Source organism: Rhopalosiphum padi, chromosome 4 (genome assembly GCF_020882245.1).
Source record: "Rhopalosiphum padi isolate XX-2018 chromosome 4, ASM2088224v1, whole genome shotgun sequence".
Taxonomy (NCBI): Eukaryota; Metazoa; Arthropoda; class Insecta; order Hemiptera; family Aphididae; genus Rhopalosiphum; species Rhopalosiphum padi.
The window spans coordinates 593,383-618,207 of NC_083600.1; the positions used below are offsets into that span (position 1 = coordinate 593,383).

The 24,825-nt window shown below is 26.3% G+C and overlaps 2 protein-coding genes across 2 annotated transcripts; both read left to right on the forward strand.

The window, feature by feature from the left end:
- The first annotated feature begins 256 nt into the window (after nucleotides 1–256).
- Nucleotides 257–13,208, forward strand: LOC132930736 (uncharacterized). Its single transcript, XM_060996769.1, has 14 exons — nucleotides 257–347; nucleotides 563–679; nucleotides 1,416–1,702; nucleotides 5,286–5,404; nucleotides 5,848–6,000; nucleotides 6,437–6,594; nucleotides 6,652–6,782; nucleotides 7,776–7,918; nucleotides 8,001–8,124; nucleotides 8,527–8,688; nucleotides 9,004–9,180; nucleotides 10,258–10,433; nucleotides 12,877–13,016; nucleotides 13,089–13,208. The coding sequence occupies exons 1-12, from the start codon at nucleotides 341–343 to the stop codon at nucleotides 10,405–10,407; spliced, it is 1,728 nt and encodes a 575-aa protein (XP_060852752.1). The 5' UTR covers nucleotides 257–340; the 3' UTR covers nucleotides 10,408–10,433; nucleotides 12,877–13,016; nucleotides 13,089–13,208.
- Nucleotides 10,421–24,459, forward strand: LOC132928657 (cilia- and flagella-associated protein 70-like). The gene is made up of 5 exons (XM_060993470.1): nucleotides 10,421–10,433; nucleotides 12,877–13,016; nucleotides 13,851–14,123; nucleotides 19,524–19,673; nucleotides 24,326–24,459. The coding sequence occupies exons 1-5, from the start codon at nucleotides 10,421–10,423 to the stop codon at nucleotides 24,395–24,397; spliced, it is 648 nt and encodes a 215-aa protein (XP_060849453.1). The 3' UTR covers nucleotides 24,398–24,459.
- Nucleotides 24,460–24,825: the final 366 nt, after the last annotated feature.

Here is a 24,825-nt window from a genome sequence, read left to right on the forward strand (position 1 = left end):
ATGAATCAAGAGCCAACAAATAAAGAAAAAAAATTTATTGAATTTTTTTTTTTTTTGGACTGTATCAACCATTTAGTGAGTCATTACTAATAATAATTATGTGGAAATGTATATATATATATATATGTATTATAAATATTTAACATCACATCTTTTTAAGGAGGCTTCTCTGAATTTTCCTCTAAATTTCAATGTATATTTTGAGTTTCATGGCAACTTGTTAAGTGTAGGAGATGTTATCATTACTCTGATGGATACAGATGGAAAAATTGATTTAGAAGTTTCTTTGAATTTCCCTTTGGATGAAATTGTGGAATACAACAAGTTTGCCTCTCATCCCATGCTAAGTAACTATTATAAAACTTCTACTTAAACGAAAATAGTATTAAATTATTTATTTAGCATTAAATTATTGTTTATAACCAAACAGAATTTATTTTTATTTTCCAAACATGTTTAATCAATAACTACTCTAATAAAATATATACCTTACTACTAGCTAATAGTTACGACTTACAATATTATTTAGGTATTAACTATTTTGTTTTAAATTGGTTTTCAGTTTATTTTGAATCACTGAATGAAGTAGAACAAATCTTTCAAAAATCAACGAGCAATAATAAAAACGATATTAAACAGACATGGGTCTGTATAGTGGACTTGTTGCCATTAGTGTATGGTAATTAATCATTAAAATCGAAAGATGTAAATATTTTATCTTCCAACTAAATCTATCTAAAAATCAGGACTTTTTTATTTAAATGTATGTTTAATAGGTGCATATTTTGTATTTATATACATATTTGTGATTGATAATACTCTAATTCCCATTTCCTTCAAATATAGATGGCAAATTACTTCAATATACCTACTATCCATTCTGTAATAGTTAGCAATCTAGTTTATTATCTATCTATATAACCTAACCTAACATACAGTGCCTCAATGGAGAATTTATTTTTGGGAGACCTCAGGTTGATGTTCTAGATTTTCTAACTTTGTAAAGTGATAAATTATTAAGGTCATTGAATAATAAAAGAAAAAAATTAATTTAAGATATTGCCCACACCCGTTTATTTTAAACTGTTATAGACTCAGTTTTATTCCTACAGGCCCCCCACATGTGACTCGATTTAAAGAAACACATAAGTCATAACACTCATAACTCATAAAGTAGGTGTATTCGACTAGTTGAAGTGTTTTCTTTTTAAAATACATTTTCGCTTTTATCAAATACCAAAATACTGTATGATTGATGCATTAAATTAATGCAAATCTAAAACAGCAATCTTTTTTAAAAGACCTTTAATTTGCAGCCTTCTTTCCTGAGACTTAGATCCGATGCTGATATATAATGCACCTACCTGCTATAATAATATATAAATGTGTGAACTAATCGTACATCATATACATAGATGGTACTAGTGATGAAGCGGAAACACGTGTTCAAATGTGCGGACAGTACCCGTTGAAGGGGATCGGTGAGCGCAATCAGAATTTGCTGTCGGACGCGGCGTACTTAAGCGCGACCATATCGTGTCCGGCCGGACTGATTCGGATTGGATCGACGACGCCAAACAACGTATTAAACATCGCCGTGCACGGCCTGTATAATCCGTCGTTGAGCAGCCATCGGCGTCAAAGTCGTGAGTCGGACACCACGTGTTCGGCCATACTGCACCTGCCCTCGGCAATCGACTCGGTAATAATAATAATAATAACACCTAACAACTTTGGCATGCGCCGTATAATTCGCTGCAAAGTATTATACAAATTGGTATCCATGATATTACATTGGTTTTTTTTAATGTGTATAATATACGTTTTATTTCTTTATTCGTAACATATATACACACATTATGTAAGTAGGTTTATATTATTATCGTTTTTACGACTGGGATGAGATGAGACCCGCTCTGGTTTTGCCCGCGCACAACCCGAATAATAATATAATATACCTACCTCTATATTATATGTCCGAAGAAGGTATATATTATACAGACGTATAGGACAACGCCGATATAATAATAATAATAATATTATAATATAACAGTCATAAATAAATTTGGTTGGAATTTTTTTTTATTATTACTTTTTTTTCTCTCGAAAACTGTCTCGCGCTATAAATTTTGCCAAAAAACAAATACGCCCGTCGTAAAATATACCGACAACGGCTCAGCGTGAGTTCGTTTATCGATTTTTATTTTTATTTTTTGCTTTTTCAAAAACAACCCACACGCCGCCGCTGCCGCTTGTTCCACACCGGCATTGCATATGCCATATAGATTCCTAATGTATTCACAAACCCTATAAGTTGAAGTGTATATGTATCTAACGTCTGAAAACTAAATCCGGTCCAATTATACATTTTATACTAATGTATTTTGAGAAAATTCTTCTTTTTTTATTGATCATAATATTCTGGATTATGATGTATTCGCGGTATAATATGTACAATAGATATACGTTCTTTACGTATACTTAGTCAATAACTAAACAGATAAAAACAAATCCAATTAATTCTCCTACCCCTTTATTCCTGTATCTATAGAAGTTTGTTATCAGTCTCTGTATATATATATATAATGATGTTTATTAAAACTACTCATCGTTTATCTCGAGTCTTGGTCATCATAATATTTAGTAATGATTCAATGATTACAATTTGTACGTGGAAATTTACAGATGAATACTATTGACTAGATATCAATTATCTATAACCATTATTATGTATTATGGCTTTTACCAGTTTTACCTATACCTATCATATTTTAACAACATTTTTAGCGTTCTAAATATAGTTAACTTTAAATTTGTATAATACCTTCTACATTGTACAGTGATTGATTAAGAAGTTTACATAATCCTCCAGAAAACTTGTTTTGCTATGTTAATGCGGGTCGTAATATAGTAGGTACCTATACACATAAATAATATTATTGTTTAGTGTTATAACTTATAATTGACGTCGGATAATATCACATATTGTACCGTTTATAATAAAAATAAAAATTTTTTATTTTATTCCACAATTGTACACAGACCAGATACATCAAACTTCGTCGGTTTACATTATTTGATAATAATCTTTTCAGCATTTATCTATTTGCTTCATTTTAATCGTATTTTCATTTTGCTGTCACAATTTTATTATCAGCTATGAGTTATTTTATATGTATTTTATTGTATAATTGATAAAAGTTTTAAATTATGATACTTTTGCAATACTAAATGAAAAATGAATTATTATGTTTATATATTATTCAGTAAACCATATTATATTTGATTACAGAGTTGTATACTTGACATATTGTTAATATTATTAAAGAGAATGAAGGCTATAAAGTATGTAATAAGTAGGTGTATTCTAGTATTAATAGATAAACAGATAAACAGATTTAATTCAAACCCCCTCGATAAAAAAATTCTGACTATAGCACAGGATATTAATGTATAATAATAAATAGGATATTAGTGTTAAACTAGTAAAATATTTATCTGAATAACGTATAATACTATATCATCTTATTAAATACCCTAATAAAGTAATAAGTAATAAGTAATGACATTGACATAGAATAATAAATGTAAAATTGTGATAAATGGTGTCCATATATAGGTATGTAAATACAAATTTATACTGCTTAAATTTATTCATACGTCAAAAACAATAATCTAATAAAAGCAATAAATCAAAATCAATGCCACCATACCCGGGTATATAGAGCGTGTATCACATATAGACCCTAAGGCTCATTTATATATTTTAGAGAACCTATCAACAATTTTACATCTCAAAATTCTCACGAATACTGGATTGTTTATTGAAATAAAATAATATTTAAGTATACAAAAAACGTTATGTAGTAACATTAGATTATAAATATAATAAATAAATATATATATACCTATATTATGTCTATGGTTCTATAATATTCATTACGTTTATTCGAATTTTACAATACAGTTGTTAATATAAAATCAATTTTAAAACTATTTTGAAATATTAAATGATTATAAAAATTAAAATTATTGCACTCTAAGGAAAAGGTAATGCGGAATTGACTCCCGGGTCAAATAAAGTGTACATATTGTGTACGAATTGGTTCCCAAATAAAATTACTTTCCAGTATATGACTGTTACAAAATATGTACAAATCGATAATCTTATAATATTTTATTATATTTTACGATGTCTGAGAAAGTTTATAAATATAATTTTATATCTAGTTGTATCTAGTAGTAATTGTTTAGTTTCACTTAAATATTATTATTGATGTAAGGAAAAAATATTATTATTGACCAATTCGTATGTAGCGTATAATATATTAATATGAATATATTATAATGAGCTACATTTTTAACCATACCTTGGTATTTTAGATAGTGTTTGAACTGTTTGAAGTATGAACTATTTTATATATCTATAATAATTCTATACAGTTCTAAGTCTATATAAAATGGGAAGGCAGTTGTTGCTGATTGAGTATATCATAATAAATTAAAAAGTTAATTTAACAATATTGCATTATCATGAAAGCTAGCGGGAATCCATTTTCGACAATTGGGAACCAACTCGTAGTCGTCCCGATGGAAGGACCCTTTCTGATTTTTTTGTTTAAGTTTAACTTGGTATCTAAAAACAAACTTTAAATTCCAATTTTGATGTGGCTTTTAGCTGTAACAAAAGCTTTGGTTGTGGTTCTTCAAAATTAAAAATGTCTATTTTGGTTGATATCGATTTTGACCACATGTAGTATTTAATAAATATACAATAACACAACAATACAATTACACATAAAAAATATTTAAGCTTTTAACATGAAAAAATGCATTAATTTCGGTTAGAGTTTCTAAATTACTTAAATAAGCACTTTATAGAGGTTCTAGTTCCAGAACCAGTTCTTTTCATTACTGTTCCAGTTCCGCTTTTACACTAAGTACAGCCTAGTATAAACAGCAACCATAATTAAATACTAGTTGATATTAATTATTAAGTTTTGTAATTGATATCTATATGTATTCTTATCACAGTTATACCTACTTATAAGTTATACGTTTATAACAAATATAGTTCTCCATATAAGTAAATCGTCACCACGGCCACACTAATCCGAGACATTTAAATTATGTTATATATATATATGATATCTATCTATGTGCGTGTGCGTATTGTATATAGTATATACATACATCGATAATACAATCATAGTTGTTGTTTACTGAGTTATCAGATATAGCGATTAATAAAAGGTTAGGTACATAATATTATATTGTTTATATAGGAAATCCATAACTCCGTATTTGAGCGTGGCACGTACACAGACGTAACGAGGGACGTAAACGATCTGCGATGGTTCAGCTTGGATAACATGCCGGCAACCGTTTCCACCACAGGTCAGAGGTGCGTAATCATACTATTCCCACGAATTCACGTGTTTGGCCACTTGAAGCCGATCTGCGGTAGGTCAAAAATATACATATACCCAACAACTAAACAAAACAAAAAAAAACGGGTAGGCTCCACTTAAAACAGACACACAGTATATTATATTATACAATGTATACATGTAAAGACAATAGAGAGGAGTTTATTCAAAACAGCGTATACCTACAATGATAAATATATATATATATATATATATATATATTAATACTCCGTATATAGTGTTGCCCCTTCATTTTGACGTCTTGTGATTGTTGTGCAGTAAAAATCCCATAGACAATATTTTGGTGTCTAAAAATGTTCCCAGATCGATACAGGTGGTCTGAATTAAACTCAAGAGCTTCGTTGGCATGCGCATATGTAACGCGATGTTGAAAACGAAATTGTCTCTCCTATAATAGGTTCGAGGAATACAACGGCATAGTGGTGAATTCGGCGAAAATTCCCAAACCAAAAAACGTACTGTTCAAAGGGCCCAGATTCGAATGGAATTTATGGAACCGATTTCTCATGAACGAAATATCTTCATATGCATTACAAGACTTCATATTCAAGTACTCACGAATTATAATCTATAATAGAGATACAGTGACAGTATCCTAGAAAAAAATATCTAGAGCTAAAAAAATGTTAAAAAAAATTAATTTTTAAAAAAGGTACAATAATATAATTAATGATAGTATCCTTGAGTATTGACTACTACTAAGTATAATGATAGCGGTAGCTGTAATTTATTAATATTTGTACTTTTTATAAAATTAGTATAATAAACAATAAAAAAAAAAGTTACATTGCACAATATTGTATATTTTTTTAAGTTAAAATATATATACAATATATTTGTTAAATTGTATTATAAATAAAATATAATAGTCTATAATGATAATTTTTTTCTAAGATACTTTTATATGTAATCCTATAACATATGCTTTCAGTTAAACATATTATTGAGTTATGAAATTAATTTTATTTATGAGTTATTTTTATCAGACAAAGATATCTACTTGTCACATTTTTATTTAACGAAAACAACCACATGATGATAAACAATACTAGAAAAACACCTTCCCGGGAGTCAAATACGAGCATCAAAAATGAAGTAGTATTTGTAGCTTTTTTGGATTTGTCGAAGTTATTAGAGCCAAATTGTATAAGAAATTGTTCGTATTCAATATTTATCTGAAATCATGAATTTATATTTATAGGTACTTCAATAAGATGTTTGTCCATTGTTCATAATATTGACGTAGAAATTGTAAAACATAACGAATTGTCATTCAAAAATTTTGACCTTGGTAAACTTATAAAGACAAATATCGAAGAAGATTTGAAAAAGGTTTTTTAATTATTTTATTCATATATCCCTAAATTATTATATATTTTAGGTAAACTCTATTATAACTTGGGTAGTCGGGTAATAATAAATAATACAATTTTTTATTCATCATATTTTATTTGCAGTAAACTATATAGAAAAAGATTATCGACGTAAGGTATACCTAGTGAATATAAAACGTAATATAAAATATACTAAATAATATACCAAATAATAATATGATGTTTTGGGATAATTTTTGGACAAATAATAGTTATTTTAAAACAAATGTGTTTAATATTTATCTAACACCATTTATACACAGATTCGCAATATTATGTATGTAATATCATGATATTTCGCATTAAATGTTGCGTTAAATCAGTACCTATAACATTGTAAATTTGTAACACTATAATACTTTAATTCATTATAACATGATTGTTGATTACTCAATATAATATATCTACATGTAAAAATGTATTTAAGTAACTAAAACAAATAATATATGGTATGTATTAAGTGTATTAAGCAGTTTTATTTACTGCCATGCAAAGTATATCATTATACTTATTGCCTTATTGATACATATTATAGTAACAACTAATTTTAATCACCTATAGTAAAAAAAAAATTGACTATTTTTTTGGTCTTTTATCATTATGCATGATCATTTTATACATTTAGTTATGTGACATTATTTATGAATGGAAACTACCTTATGGGGAATATTATATTATATCAGCCTGATGTGATGATGATGATACGTTTATTTGGCCATGTTATTATATTATGTGATGATAAATTGCGAGGGGACACATATAAATATACTTACATGGAATTATAACTTCGGGGAGTAAAAACTCTAATTTAAGTTTGATAATTGTCAATAACAGTGGATTGGTATATTTGTAAACGGTAGTTTTATTTGATAAACATTATTGTTTATGTTAATACGTCACATCTCTAACAAAAATATACACATTGAATAATTAAAATATTACGGTTGTTTAGTCTAGTACACCAGTGTTAGAGACGTCTGACAATGAAGGGGTGTTCACTCAAATGTCTACCGAATGGGCATTTCCTTTTATAGTTGTTGACATTTCCGTGAATTATTCACTTTACGATCAGTATTTAAAATATTTAACATCAAGGTAACTACACGAAGTTACTATAACATAAATTCATTAAATTTATTGATTAGCATTGTAATATAACTTATTTATTTAAATATAGACAGATCACTTTGATGCAGATGAATATTATTCCTGAATTCTCACAAGCTGTAATATGTAACGGGCCAACGTTAAATAAGTATCAAGATACCTTAAAAAATATCATAGAAACGTTGATAAATAACGTACAGATAATATCATATTATTAAAACGATGGCGTAACGCATACGTTAATAAAAAAAAATTTTTTTTTTTTTTTTGTAAAATTAGTAAAATTTAAACGGTCTAGACATATTTTTAAAGTATATAGTCTCATAATATATAGTACTGAATACTAATCATTGTATAGATGTCGTTGTAAGCTAATATATAAACTTCCTATAGGAAGAATGTTAAACGTTATTTTAGCAGTAATAACCAATAAGTATACACAAAACGGTGATTATTATTATTATTATTATATATTTTCAAATGGCATTTCTGTAATTTAATGTATAAAGCTGTAACATGTGCGTTATACCATATTTTTTAATACGCAACTTCAGTAGTAATTACAAATATTATAAATTACGTTACCAAACAATTAGTCGGAGAGAATTAATGATCAAAATAGTTTAAATGTAGAAAAATATGTTCACGAACTTCAAATTTCTGAGACGTACAAGTCAATGTATTCGTTGTTATTCGGCGAAATCCAACTGTATATTCGAGAAAACTATGAAAGCCCTATGATTGGAGAAACAATTCAGGTAAATAAATTAAATATTTAATAGTGGTTCATAACTCGTAGACAGCAATCGTTAAATTGTCACCAAATTAAAATCGAAAATCGTCTAAAATGCACAGTGTTAGGTTCACAACAGTCACTTTTTCTTCTAAAAATATCTATTGTTTTATTTATTTTTTATAATTTAATTTATTTAGTTAATGTACAATGGTTATCCACAATGTTATATATTATTCAATTCTATCTACGGAAAACGATATTAAGTTACCGTTTACAAATAATACCCATTACAAATGCACTCAAAATATAATTATTATTAGGTATATACTTGTTGTAGAGTTTCGTAAATCGTATTTTCACGGATTTGGTGAATAAAATGAAGAATGCAGTAGAATCATTCGAGTTTCCGCAACATGGCAGTGTTGATAACATACAATTCGATTGTGTGATCGTTTATGCCAGAGAAGCGGACGAGATGGAACAGTTGGAACGCGCCAAAATATTTTACTTTGACGTAAGAACGTCTTAAATGAAAAAATTAGGATAACGACGCGTTTTAACGTTCGTCCATTTCAGTTAAACTCTATAGCTGGTGCAAGGTGTAACCCGAACTACTGGTTATTGTACGCTAGTTTATGCTCAAGGCGACTAGATTTCGATACGGCTTTGGAGTATGTCAAAGAAGTGTTACTAGTCGACAGTGGCAACCGAATCGGGCGAGTTTAACAGGGCTATAAACTAGTATAGTTACTGTCACCGTAAAAAAAACACTTGTTCATAATATACAAAAACTTAAGAAAAAAAAACGAAATCGACTGACAAAAATCTAGCACATAATTTTTATAATCATCACTTTCAAAATAAAAAAATACGTTGATATTTATTCTGTCCGTATTTTGTATTGCACTAATGAAAAATATACGCATTTCTTCGTCATACATATTACATATAATATAAAACAACCGACTTTCTTCGAAATAAATTTATTTGCAATACATATGTTTGTTTTTATCTAATCCATACGCGCATAAATAAGTCAATAACTTCAGGATGCAAATTCACTGAAATGAATATAAGCTCTAATTTCATTAATTCAAATTATTCCTTGTTATTATTATTTACTCCACGCTATAGCTTTCCAATCACATTGCCATTCATTCAATTGGTTACCCTAAAAATGTCAATACTTATTAAACAGTCGAGATTATCAATAGGTAAATATTACATAATATACATATAAATCGACAATTTTCCGATGTTAAATATCATTATATTGCCATTATTATAATAATATTATATTATTATGCCATTTTAAATTTAAAAACATTTATTTAAAATTTACCTGTTGATAAAATTATTAAGAAAATTGTTTAATTTATATCTACTTCCGTCATACGTGTTGACGTAGGTACTATGTAGCTACATGTATTTTAATATTTTATAAATACGAATATTTTCAATACGAATTCGTTTAAAATATAATAAAACTCTTGATTTTATTTTATTTAATAAAATTAATTACATTGAATAACAATACAAAACAAACAAGATTTTAAGGGTTGAATTAATTAACAATTATTTGATTATTCAGATTATTTGTATATGCCGCAATACAGTTGACCATTCACGAGGACAACAACAATGGCGAAATCGTGTTGAAATCTTTGATAATGAGTCACGGAGACTTCAGCGAAGTGTACGCCCTGCTCAGTGTTTATTATTCAATACTGAACATGTATGAATCCAGCTACATCATGCTGCAAAGGGGTAATTATAGTATACTTAATTTATTCCATGTATATTGTAGTGTGATGAATTGGAAGGTGAAGTACGATTTATTGTTTATATTCATACAGATAAAATGTTATGAAGCAATAAATTATAAAAATATTTATTTAGAAAATATTATTAGATGTATTATATCATTATATATATATATATATGTATATATGTGTGACCCGGCGCTAGGTATTGCGGGGCCCTGGACAAAGTATTAACCATTAGGTACCCCAGAGTCGCCCATTCTAATATTATACATGTGTGATGTGTAGTATAAAATAATACATTTATAGACTTATAATTTGTTAATTTAAATTGTTATTAGGTACCTATGTAAAATGTCAATGGCCCTTTAACAAAACCGGTGCCCTGGACATTTGTCCCATTTGTCCTCCCCTAGCGCCGAGACAGTGTGTGTGTGTGTGTGTAATATATGCGGCATTTACATCTCAACAGATATTATGAATATATCATTTTTTTTTGCTTTTTAAATTTTAAAAGGTATACAATTTGAAATCACTATAAGTAGCTTTATTTATATTTAACAATCATTAAATAAATAAACTTTTAATACTTTGATATTAAATTCTAAGACAATACAAATTAAAATAGTGATAACTGATAGGTATATTACCTACTATTTATATAAATAGTAAACATTTTAGGTAACAACAAACCAAGCTTAGAACCAAATGAAAAGATTTCAGCTGCAACTATTTAAAATTGTTATCAAACTATATCTCCACGGAATAATGTTATAATAATCATTAATCATACATATCTTCATCATAAATAATGTGTGTATCAACAACAAAAAAGGTAGGCAAGTGAGTACAGCCCGGCTGTACAATAGGTGTCAAGTGGGACTGGGTCACTATAATGGATGTGTTAAATTTGAATTCAATGATATTATAATCATTCAATAAAAAAAATTATTCTAAACGAAAAATGTTTCAGTTTAAAATTTGAAGCTTATTACATTAAGTTTTCAAATACATAGATAGTATTTTTATATTTCAAAAATAACATTGATTGTGTCCAGTTGGAGTTTAATGTTATTGTATTGTATTGTATTTATAAATTTTAAACAATTTCTAGATTGGAATACTTAAAAACTGTGGGCTTCAAATTTCAAGTTTGATTTTAACTTTTAAGGTTAAACTTTTAAGGCGCTCATTATAATTATATTCATTATAGTGCTAAATTTAAAAAAACTTAAGATTATAATTTTTAATTTTAATTTCTAACTCATTTTAATATCACTGAAAAATTCAATCAACAATGACTTTGACTTTAATAAAATACACTTTAATTTTGTAAAATTTATTTACGCTTATGCTTTGTAATAAAGATGATTTGTTTTGCATATTTATAGAATATTTATCTATTTTCCTATCTAAAATCACACCTAAATCTGTAAATTGAATCATTTTTACTCTCCCGAAAGGTGATGACAGACTTAAAAAAACGTAGTATAATCAATACATTCATCGCTCCATTTAAAATCTTAAATAATCGAAAAAAATATAGTCTTTTAAATTAAAGGAACGAAATCCTAATAAACATTTTTATATCATGGATAATACATGTATAAGTGTTATATAATGTATACCTATATATACCAACGTTACCAATTAAGTATAATATATATACATGTGTATATATACTATATATAGAATATATCTACCCCGGTGTTTATTTAAGTGGGTAATACCTTCCCCCGGAGAAAAATGTATACCCCCAATGAAAAAATGTATGACATAATTACCTAAATTACATATTATTGTGATATGATAATGAGTAAAACGAGTTATTGTCCAATAGTCAGTTATTTTGTGTGTCACGGTTGATAATAAAATAAATTAAAATGGAACAAAATACTTAGCAATCCTACAGGAAAATTAGCACAGAATCAGAACTCGATAAAGATACTGTGAATGAGGTAATTTATTTGTACGCACGTCAAAAGCAGCATCGAATTCGTTTAATTTAATTGTATAAACATAGTAAATATTATAATATATATAATTTAAGCTCATAATGGAGTATTATTAATAATATAGTAATGTAATAGTAAATAGCTGTTATATTTTTTTTCATACAATTAACCAAAGTTAAATTTCTTAGGTATCTGATAAATTGAGCTTAAAACGATATTTTTACATCCCTTAATTATTTACTTCTAAGGCATACCCCCTTGAAAATGTACGATACCCTTCCCCCGGGATAGAAGGTATGAATTAAACACTGATTTACCCAATTCCTATAATCATTATATAAATTGAATCTAAAAAAATATTTAGGTGATTTCTAGTTTATTACCTACTTTCTTTTAACATCCTTTTAAAATTATAAATATAAATTAGACCAAAATGGCCATTTTTTTTGTACATCATAATATAGTTATTTATCTATTTTAATGCTGTTCTAGCTGAAAGGTGTGTTGAATTAGACAAGTTTGAAAATGATAGTCTCATTCGCGAAAATCTTTTGAGTTGGACACCAATAAGTCATGAAAACGATCCATTGATTAAATGTGTAATTTTATTATTAGAATTCGAATTAGTAAAAGTCAGTTAAAACAATACAACAATAATTATAATTTCCATGGAATTACTTATTCTAAATTGTTATATTTTTAAGTTGGCGACATATTGTTTAAAATTAGTAAAAGATCAAAATGAACAATATCATTATTACATGGCAGTATGTGAATACAAAAAAGGAAATTATTCAGCAAGTTTAGAACATTTAAAAAATGATAAATTGATAGAGAAATATGTAAGTATTACATTAATTAGGTATAGGTATATACTCTAATATTCACTATATTTTTTATAGTACATGTTATATTAAGTTATTATACTATGTTATATTATATAATTAGGTATACCTACCTATATTACCTAATAACTTCCTGTATAAATATACCTATAATAACTATTAAACAATAAAAACAAGAATTATTTATTAAACAATATAATATACAAGTATTATAATGGTTTGATTACGTTGAATTTTTAACTTTTTTAAATAAGTCAATAAGTGTATGAAGAACAACTTGAATCTGCAAATTAAAAATTAATTATTATACTTCTAAAGGTTTCAAAATTGTCCCTTCAAATAAAAATAAAACTTATAAAAAACATTTTAAATATTGTTATTTTATATCATTTTTAAAAGGTATCTATTTAAATGTCTTATTTGCATATACGCCTATTATGTATACATCTTATATAATATTATACTAAACCAAAATGAGAACATTAAAATTACTGCAAACAACTATAATAAATTATAAAGTTAAAACCATAGGTATATTATTAATTTAATAAATCAAATCATGCTTGCTAGCTAACAGTGATTTGATTATAATTTTTATTTTATTTTCATTATTGCATTTAGTGGAATTTGTTTTTTCAGAAGAAAGTTACTGACACATTAAAATTTCTTAACAATATAGAGTTAAACGAACAACTCAATATTTTTGAAAATGACTTGCTACACGTAATATATTCAGAATCACCTCGCAAAGAGTTACATTTGGTATACTTGAAAGGAGCTATGCATTGCTATAAAAATGAATGGTATGTCAAAGGAGCGGAAATTTGTCAAATTGCTTGCACTGTACTACGCACGCCAATGATACTCACGCTATTAGCTAAATGTTTAATACAGGTAATTTTTTGTGGTTTTTTTTGTATTTAGTAAATAACTAGGTAATAAGAATATTTATATTTCTACAAATGAATAACACATTCTGGTCTTATACATTTGTTTCTTAAACTGAAAACCGTAGGTATAGAAAAATGTTAAAAATGCATGTAAATAGAAACCAGTAAATCCATGTATAATTTAAATTTAAATTTATCATTTAATGCATATTATTCTCACTTAGCAATTTAGCATAATTTCTGATTAAAACGTGTAATTTAATATATATTATATAAGTAGGTACATCAGTAAAAAAATGTCTAATGTATATTTTTTATATTTTTTGAGCGGCAGACGTTTCTTATTAATCTGGTCTGACTACACTAGTACACTATATTTTTTTTATCATCTCATCTTTAGAAGCTAAATATTAATAAATTCTTATATCAATAGGTTATTAGTTATTAGGTCATCTAATGTTTCAATTTATAATCTATGCAAAAGAACAATAGACTATTACGATAACAAATTGTAATATTTAATTACTCGTTACTTCCTGTATGAGTCTAAATTATTAATTATTTAGTTTTTATATTGACAGTAAAACGCATTAATTAATAATTATGGAACCTATAAAATAATAAAATATATTATAATATTTATTTAATTAATAATTGAATATTATTAATTGTGTATATCTATACAAAATACATTAAGCCTTAATTCTAAAGTGTCATCCAACAATACTTTAACTGTGTACAAATCGTTCATATTGTTATAATAACAAAAAATACATTATAAATGTTCACATAATAATTGGGCGTTGGCCTGAGCGCGGGTACTTTTTTCACTCTAAAATTGCCATAAGTTTGAGTTTGGTTGTTTGGAATAACTCTGCAAATTATTATTTTATTGGTATTTGTACCATTTCTTCTGTAGTACGTTTTTTAAATTATTTTTTATTTCTTGTCGTTGTAATTTATGTTTAGTATAGGTATCCTTAATATTTATATCAATTTTCACTTTTAAATACAATAATGTATTATTCGGTATTATTTGTTCTTAAGATTACAAAGCACGTATTCATTGAACACGGTCTCGTTTTTTCTCGATCTAAGAGTTTTAATTAACTAACTATTAACTAATATAGATTATCTGTATTAAAAATTAAACACTTTTTTCCGTTATTGCTAAGACAAGAAAAAACATTTGGGAGTCGATAGAATTAAAGTAGAATTAGATATAAGAAACAAATGAGTTCATTGATGTGTAGAGTTCTTTGATAAAATTAAAAATAAAAATAATGTATTAACCAGATCAAAAAAAATTGTTTGAAGTATACCTTTAAAAATTGATTATTAATTATTGCATTTTTTATAATTAGGAAATATTATAATAAATAATACATGTAATATGTTTATTTTATTTTAAATTGTTAAATACAATGATGTGGTTTAAATAATGTTTAATTAGTATTAAAATTTAATAAATTAAATACAAATTTATCAATGGAAAAAATTATGATTTTTTTTTACCCTTAGGCTAGTATTTCTGAAAGAGTGAAAAGTAAAATTAGCAACTATTTTATTATAATTAACTATTACTTTTTGAACGTCCATTACAAATTGAAATAGCGATTGAAATTTTTAAACTTAACATAGGTGCTAAACGAAAAATATTCATATATTTTGTGAATTATGATTAGTGCACTAAGGAAAAAAATCCACTTACTTGGAAAAAAATCACTATTGTATAGAAGAATTTATAAATTATATTTATTTTTATTATATTTTTATATTTTTGCTCAATAATGATTAAGGTTTGGATTTAAATTCCCTTAAAACTATCAAAAAATATTATAAAACAAAAACTTCCAATTCAACTCAATAAAGACAATAACGCCCTTAAAAAATGATCCATATTGTGATTGATACGCACGCAAACGGTAAGCTAACGATGATTTAACTTTCGGAATTTTCAGCATTTCTTTATCTTAACAATAATACAAAAATAAAATACCGAACTTAGGATGTACAATAGGTGTTTAATTAAATTTTAAGTACCCGACCAATTTTATTGGATTAATTTATGTATAATATCTTAAACATTTTAAACACACAATTCATTTTATTTCTTTATTTATATTTGTAAACTTGATTTAAGTGATATTGTTATTAAATTATTTATAAAATTATCAATATTATACAGTTATTTTTATAATTTATTAATATTAAATTAAATTTTTTTATTATTATTACATTATATTTCTTTTATTTTTATACTAGTGATTTGTTTTCCTAGTACGTAAATTTATTTTCCGGTGATTTTTACCGGAATTCTTTTCCAACTAATGTATATTCTTGGTACACCATAAATATAATGTCTAAATGATAAACGTACAGGATATTAAATTCTATTAATAAAAACTAATTTAAACATTTTATAATCGCGCTCATTTAAATTGTAGGACTTTTCTACCTAAATACAATAACTACCTACATAGCAATGCACTCAAATTAATCGTCGAAATAACGGTCCACATGATTATCAACGATTTCACTTGGTACACTCAAACATCCAACTTCTTAGTTCCTACTAAATAAATTCAACATATATTTTAAGTATTTAGATAGATATTTCTATTGCACGTATTTCAAACGTTTATGAGTGCGGTACCGTATTGTTGAATCACATTAAACGTATAAATTTGAAACACAGCCCATTGTACAACTTATTTTGGAACATTAATATTTTCGTGTTAGAATCTAATATAGTTAGGTATACAATTCTAGAAAAATATTTGAAAGCAGTGCTATTCCCAATAGAAAAACGCGTTCCTAGTGTGTAAACGTCCTTGTCCGCGTACTCGCGTGTAACCCGATATAACCTTTCAGTAAATAATTTAATAACGTGCGGCACCGACGGAAAGTGGTGACTTTTCGTCATCGTATGCGCGAAGAGTCGCGATATACCTATACACAGTGTGTAATGTGTATAGTATTATTCTTATACATTTTTTTTTCACTTTGGCACGTTTCATTATCATAATAATATATATATCGTATAACGGCTAATGGCTATAATGTACTCCTACAAAACCATCGGCGAGGTCGGTGTATACAATAATATATTATATCTACAACTATGTATAGGTATTAATTTCACGTTATACATTACGATGATATGTATAGTTTCCGGATTTTCTAGAAAAACGATAAGCTGTAGCAGTGCAGTAAGTTTTGTTGAAACAAGTTTTTCGCATTCACCCGATACATGCCGCCTCCGCCACAAAACGCGTCTAAATGTTATCCCCTCGTCGGAAGACGCGCAGCGTATATATATTTATACATAATATAATGGGAGAGTGTGCGTGTGTTTTTGTTTGCGGATATACACTTAGTCAACTCGTATATATATAGATACACTACCGCTGTACGAAAGATATCATCGATTGCGTTTCCTATATACGGACGTAATTTAAGTATATATTATTATACATATATATATACTAAGAATGCCTTATACGTGTGTGTGTGTCTCTAATCTTCAGCCATCGATAAAAGGTCAACTACATAACGCACCCCATTGTTATTTATTATTTTTATGTGTTATATGTATAGAAAAACGCTGCCGTCGATTCCAAAATACGGGTCTAATTCGTTTTCCATCCCCGCGTTATTGATAAAAATCAACGACCGTGGACAAAAACACTCTATATACTGTCAGTACAGCCGCATTATACTTATACATGTATATGGTATATAATATATTCAACTACGGACAATATAGATTGAATGTATAATATATATATATATAAAGGGGGTGCCTTACTACATATTATATTTATATGATGCTAATTGCCGGACTCGGAGTGTAACGGAACTTTTCGATAACCAATAAATTTAAACTCGAACGCTATTACCTATATACAATTTTCATTTTTCCTATGCATACTTAAAAAAATGTTTATTATATTTGTATAAATGAAAAACAACTACAATTACACGCCACTATAATGCATAATAATTATTAATATACCTGTGTAACAATGTAGTATGAATAATGAGTATCGAATTGAACTCAATTCAAATCATCATCCAATTAACCATGTGGTGATGACACATGGTTGCAGATATCGGCATGGTAACATGGGGTAGGTCTTAAAAAGATACTACACTCGCATGTGTTATCCTCGTCATAGACATATCAAATTGTCTTTCAGTAGAACCGATTTTAAGTCATTAACTCTAGTATTAAAATATTTAAAAAAAACTTAAAGGTACGAATGTATTAAATATTCGTTATATCTCGTCGGTTTCTTACGATATTTTGATTTTTAAGCAAGTTATGACTTTATGAGTATCGGAAGTATGTAAAATAATATAAAAATGTTCATATACTCACTTAAAAAATAAAATTTCAAAAAAAAACTGTGAAGAAAAAACAGACATTTTCTTATCTTTAGGTTTGATCATAGGTCAATTCTCTACTATTAAGACTAACAACACGAAATTGGTACTACTGAATTTCTGTATACAAAGTTTTGAAGAAAAAGATAATTATAAATTTTATTTTTATATTCAAAATATTATTCTATTTAAGAAAATTTAATTATGAAAGAAAAATATTTTAAATAATCATCAAATCTTTTCAAGATAATGAATGTTTACATTAAAAAGAATGACCCTTTTATTATAATTATAATATTAACTTGGTTCAGCTTTGCTCATCAGTCATCAGATTACTTATAACTATACTGTTCTAACTTCTAATGAATGATGAGAGTACACCGATGACACATATATATCATAATATAATAATGAACAAAAATAAGACAATATAGTTTGTCCTTCAAATTATTTCAATACAGTTCTATTATATTATATTTATTGATAAATACACGGGCGGTACTTGTATACGTCTTGTAGCAGTGTGCACCTATATTATAATATGTATACCATCAAACGAATCATTTTATAATGATTTAAAACACGTTGGATTGTCGTCGGCGAACTGATTTACTGCGTAGATATAAATACATTTAGTATACAGGTACCTATTATCTAGTATAATACATTAATACCTATGCCAAATGTGTAATGTAGGTACGCATGAGTGCATGACCATTGACTAGAAGCGATCAAATGCTTAATTTTATAATTAGTTTATTATAATTATTTGCGTTCAACAATATGATAAATTGATAACTATACGTCCACGACAGTCGTACCTTTAAGTACCTGTACGGCTATATACCTACATATTATTATATTATACTCAATATTTCTATAGGTAGGTACTGACTAGTCTGACTGTATAGTAGGTATTAAGGTATAACTACTATAGGTTGTTTTTGTTTACTATAAAAACTATTATTATATTATTACCTATTTATTATTATATATCTAATGTCCTAATATTCAGATTGGTGAATTGGAAACCGCCGAGAGCGCACTGAACGAAGCAAACGTTATGGACATAAAGAATGAGGAAGTGTGGGCATACCTGACTGTCGTAAACATAAAAATGGGAAACGCCGGCGAAGCGAAAGTGTGTTACATACGAGCACTTGAGGTAATTATGATATTGATATAATAAGTGTGTATATTTTAATGTTCATTTAAGGACGAAGATTTAAAGAGGACACTATTACGATATTTTAAATTTTAAGTGAATAATGAGCATTTTCAAATATTTAATATTTTTTATACTCATAACTCACTTAAAAATTAAAATATCGTAAAAAACAAACGAGAGAAGACAGATAATATTTTTTCCTAAAAGTTTGATAATAGGTCAATTAACTCTAATATTAAAACTAAACGCATACTATTGAAACTGGTGAACGAAAATTTACAATGTCGTACGATTGTATAAGACTGCAGATACAACACATGCGGTTAGGATCTTATAGAAACAAATGAAATAATATTATCTAGAAAATGTCATATGATTTTATTGATATTTATAATTTTAAAGTGAGTTATGAATATTTTAAAGTTGTGATATTTTACATAGCTATAAGCCTATAACTCACTTTAAAACGATAATATCTATAAAAGCATATGAAATTTTCTAAATAATATTCTTACCTTTAAATTTGATAATATATAAATTTACTCTAATATTAAAGTTAACATCATAAAATGTGTTCTGCTGAACGAAAATTTGCTATGGTCTTTATTAGTAAGACAGAGACAACCCACGCGGGTATAACGTCCTCTTAATAGAATATCGTTATTATTAGGGTTCGGATTTATATGTAAATAATAAATACATATTTTTACTGTGACGATAAATTAATTTAGATAAGTGATAGATTCGTTTCAAGAGATTTCCAATGAAATGAACTATATTTTATTTTACATATTTTTACATATTTCTCAATAATTCCATTTTTCTCTACATATTTTGCAATTTGTTCATTTATGATTTATTAATAATTCTTAATTATATACGATTAATTTTTCGATACAGACAATTTCCCGTGTTTCCAACAGTACAAAATAGTAACAAAATAATACCAATTATTGAACTTAATCTACGGTCGATATAACTTACTCCATCAGAAAAGTCAAAATTCAATACTGTCCAATAACATCAGTGGAAGTTGAAAGATCATTAGTCGGTATAAGGCAATTTTACGACCAAATCGGAGATCTTTTAAGTTTGAAAATTTAAAAATGCATGTTATCATAAATTGTAATCAAGATAATTAACATTTTTTTTTAATATTTTTAATACCTTTTTTTAATAATTTTACTATTTATAATATAATTTGTTTCATTAAAAACTCATATGGATATATTATATAATTAAATAATAATAAATAACTCATATTATAGTAAATACATATTTTGAGGTTTTTAGCCCATATTTTGGTAGCATAAATACATATTTTGGTTTCATAAATACATAAAAATCCGAGCCCTAGCTATTATTATGATTATTGTCATTTTAAAAATCACTAATCTGAACAAGCGTCAAGCCATATACTTTTCTACTAAATATAGGTAATTATATTATAGTGTATTTGTATTGTGTATAGATTACAGGTAGGTAATAGGTATACATAAATTATATATCTACTATATAATTTTAATAATTATTTAACATTCTAATAAATTAAAATGTATAGTATAGCCGCAGTAGCCATCGTATTGCCTATATTAGACATGTATAAAGATAATAGTAATAATAACAATTAAATTCAACAGAAAAGGAATTGAGGTACAGTGTATGCGATTGCACCCCTAAATATAAAAATTAAAAAATGTAAATACTGTAGAACAAGGAAACTATTTATATAATTACATTACATTACATTAAAAACAATAATTTATTAATAACAATACTATAACAAAGTTATTACAGTAACTATAGTGATTTAGTCAATGCATTATGCATATAGGTAATAAATATCGTTATGTCTCAGGGAATAATTTAACCTTTAACTTATCGTGATAAAAACATTAATAACATATAATAATAATTTAACACCCATATAATTGCCATTTAATTGCTAAAAAATGATTTTTTTAGCTTGCATCTCCTGATTTAATTTTTCGTTTTTCCGCAACGTGATTAGTAAGGCTGTGAATAATGCACTAAAAAACCTTTAAATGCATTTAAAATGACAAAAAAATGCAATAAAATGTACACTTAAAATGCAAAACTTCCAATAATTATAGGTAGTAGGTATAAAATGTACAATAACGGTTTTTAATTTAATTTTTATATTTATATTAATATTAGTGTCATTATTTGCATAAAAATGTATTTATTTAATAAATTAATTTTGATTTTGAAATTATTGATTCTTTAATAATGATATTCGCCTGAACTATTATTTAAAATTTTTTAAAAAAATGTTAATTGACGAAATTTAATTAAAAAGAACCGAAAATGAACTAAAAAAGAAAAATATGACATTAAAAGCCAAAACGTGACTTAAAAAATTAAAGACGTCAAAAATGCAAAATAAAAGTTTCATAAATTAATTAAAATTATGTACTTACAAAGCTACGTTTCACGTAGGTATCTAAACCTAACTATAAAAATAATTTTAGCTATAAAATAATACACAGATTTATACTTTTTTCAAATTAAGTACCATTTTGATTTGTTTTTTTTTCATTTTAATTTAATAATTACAATCTGTATCTGTTTAGGTATTATGCACCTATACGTATAGAATATGGACAATATATAGTAGGTAAAATAATACAATTTTAATATATTTATTAGAAGTTTACAAAACTTTAATATATGACCTAGTTTACAAGTACCTATAGAAAATATGTCTATAATAACATAAACAAAATAGTTTTAAGTTTCTACGATTGCTATTTTTTTAATTACAACAAAATAACTAAAAACGTAATTTATATCACCACTTGTCGAACACAAAGTAAAATCATTATTTTAATTTCTTATCATATATCTAAGTTTTTAAAATTGATAAGTTCGCTGAGATCCAGTTCCCGAAGTAAATCGCTTTTTCAATGCTCAGGAGAGAAAGTTTTGATAGAAGTTTTGTCCCATCGTGGTTCGAAGCCTATTTTTTATAATCTTATTTTTTGAAAATAACATAAAATTTCACGGAATTACCCATTGGCAATCAGTTTTAAATTTATTTTTATCCTATTGGCCACTTTCGACGGGACGGCGGGATGACAGTGCATTTGTTATTTGTTACTATCGTCTATTGTGGGTTAATAAATAAACATAAAATATCAAATTGATAAATATACAATATACCTAGTTTAATTTAAAATGTAAAGAATCTACGGAATACTGATGAAGAATGATTCAAATAAAGTAGTATAGGTAGTCTAGTGGCGTAGCAAGGGTATGGGGAAGTGTCTACGCCAACGCTAAGGGCGCAAATTATGAAGCGGCGCGAAATTCTGCTCTGAAAGTAGCGTATTTTTATTCTACCTTCAAAACCACATTTTTATATGTACGATTTTGTTTATTTATACACACTACGTATGAATTTAATAATAAATTTATGAAAATAGCATAAAGAAAATCCTAAATTGTTCCATCAATGTTCCATTAATTATTGTATATTGCGTACATTTGTAAATTTTCATATTGGTAAAAGGGCGCTTTTTTCTAAGATTGCCAGGGACGCTAATGAGCCTACGCTATTAATAGGTACCAATTATGCCTACCAAAAATGTTTTATACTTTTATTTAAATTTAAAAATGCGGTAAGCCGGTAATGTTGTCGTAGGCGATCTACATCTAGATATAATTCATTAATATTGTAAATAATCTATTAAAACTATGCACACATTGTTTATTCAGATTATTAGAGTATACTTTATTAATTATTTATTTATGAAAAAGCATATTACATAAGATATTTATAAAAATATATTTAAAAAAGGTTGTTTTACAAAAATGTATTACTATTAAAAAAATATTATTATTACAAAAAGGTTGTTCAACAAAAAAATTATTATTATATTAATTACTCACAAGTTTTTTTTCAATTAGTTTATAAACTCATCAAACATTAAATCCTTTGATGGATGTACCTGTAATCTCCACCATTCCTCTTGCAAAAGCACCATTGACTCGAATTGAACAGTTTTGTTTTGTAATACTCCATAATCACTTATCAATTTATGGTTTTAAATAAGGTAAATCACAAAAAAAAACTATGATAGATCGCATACGACACCAACACACCGTTATCAAAAAATAAATAAAAAAATTAAACTAATGAATTAAAGTCTAAAATAACTAAAAAATTCATTTTAATATTAAATGATTATTCCTAATGCCCAATTTGGCTTTAGAAACAATCACTCCCCTCTCCATTAAATACATAGAATAGTGGACAATTTTGTTTCATCCTTAGAACAAAAACATTTTTGCTTTATTTAAATTAAATAGAGTATACTAATCATAGACTATTTCGAAAAATTGTAGAATCAAATATCTACTAAACAAATACAATTAATTTAATAATTAAAAAAAAAAACCAGTAATTTATTAGTCAAATGTACATTCTATGAGTTTTTATTGAATTAAGAATTGGTTCATTTAACATTTATTATAAGAAATAGCTATACAAACAACTTATTTAGATTTGAATTAATAAAAAACATAAACAAAAATTAATTTTAAGGTACATCATTTTCATTTATAAGTAATTTTTAGTGGCTTCGTAATTATAATGAATAAAAAATTAATTAGTTTTTATTTTACAGTGTGGACTACAAACAGAAATGAAAAACGAAATAAATACATTATTTGGAAAGGAGTTGGATATGCTCATATAATTAAAAAAACAAACTAACATATATTTTATTTATAATAAATTATTTACTTTATTGCTAACAATTTGGAATCTATTTGAATTATTTATTATTTTATAGTTAATATAGTCATCAAATTTATATTGGTATATTTATTTGAGTCAATAAAGTAAGTAATGTCACTATTTCTATTTTTATATGAATATATAACTTTTTCTAAAAATTTCAAAATTGCATAACATTCTTTTCTTTTTTTCAAGCATATATAGTATTATATTCAAGTGCCACATAAAGCATTACATTTATAATGTAAAAGTATTAAATGATTTTACAAAAATCTAATACTTATAATAAGTATAATACAATTTTTTTTGGTTTATTTATAGTTTGATAACTTTCAATAAATGCATAAATGGCATGAAAAGTTGTAATTTTGTTTACATCTACCTGGT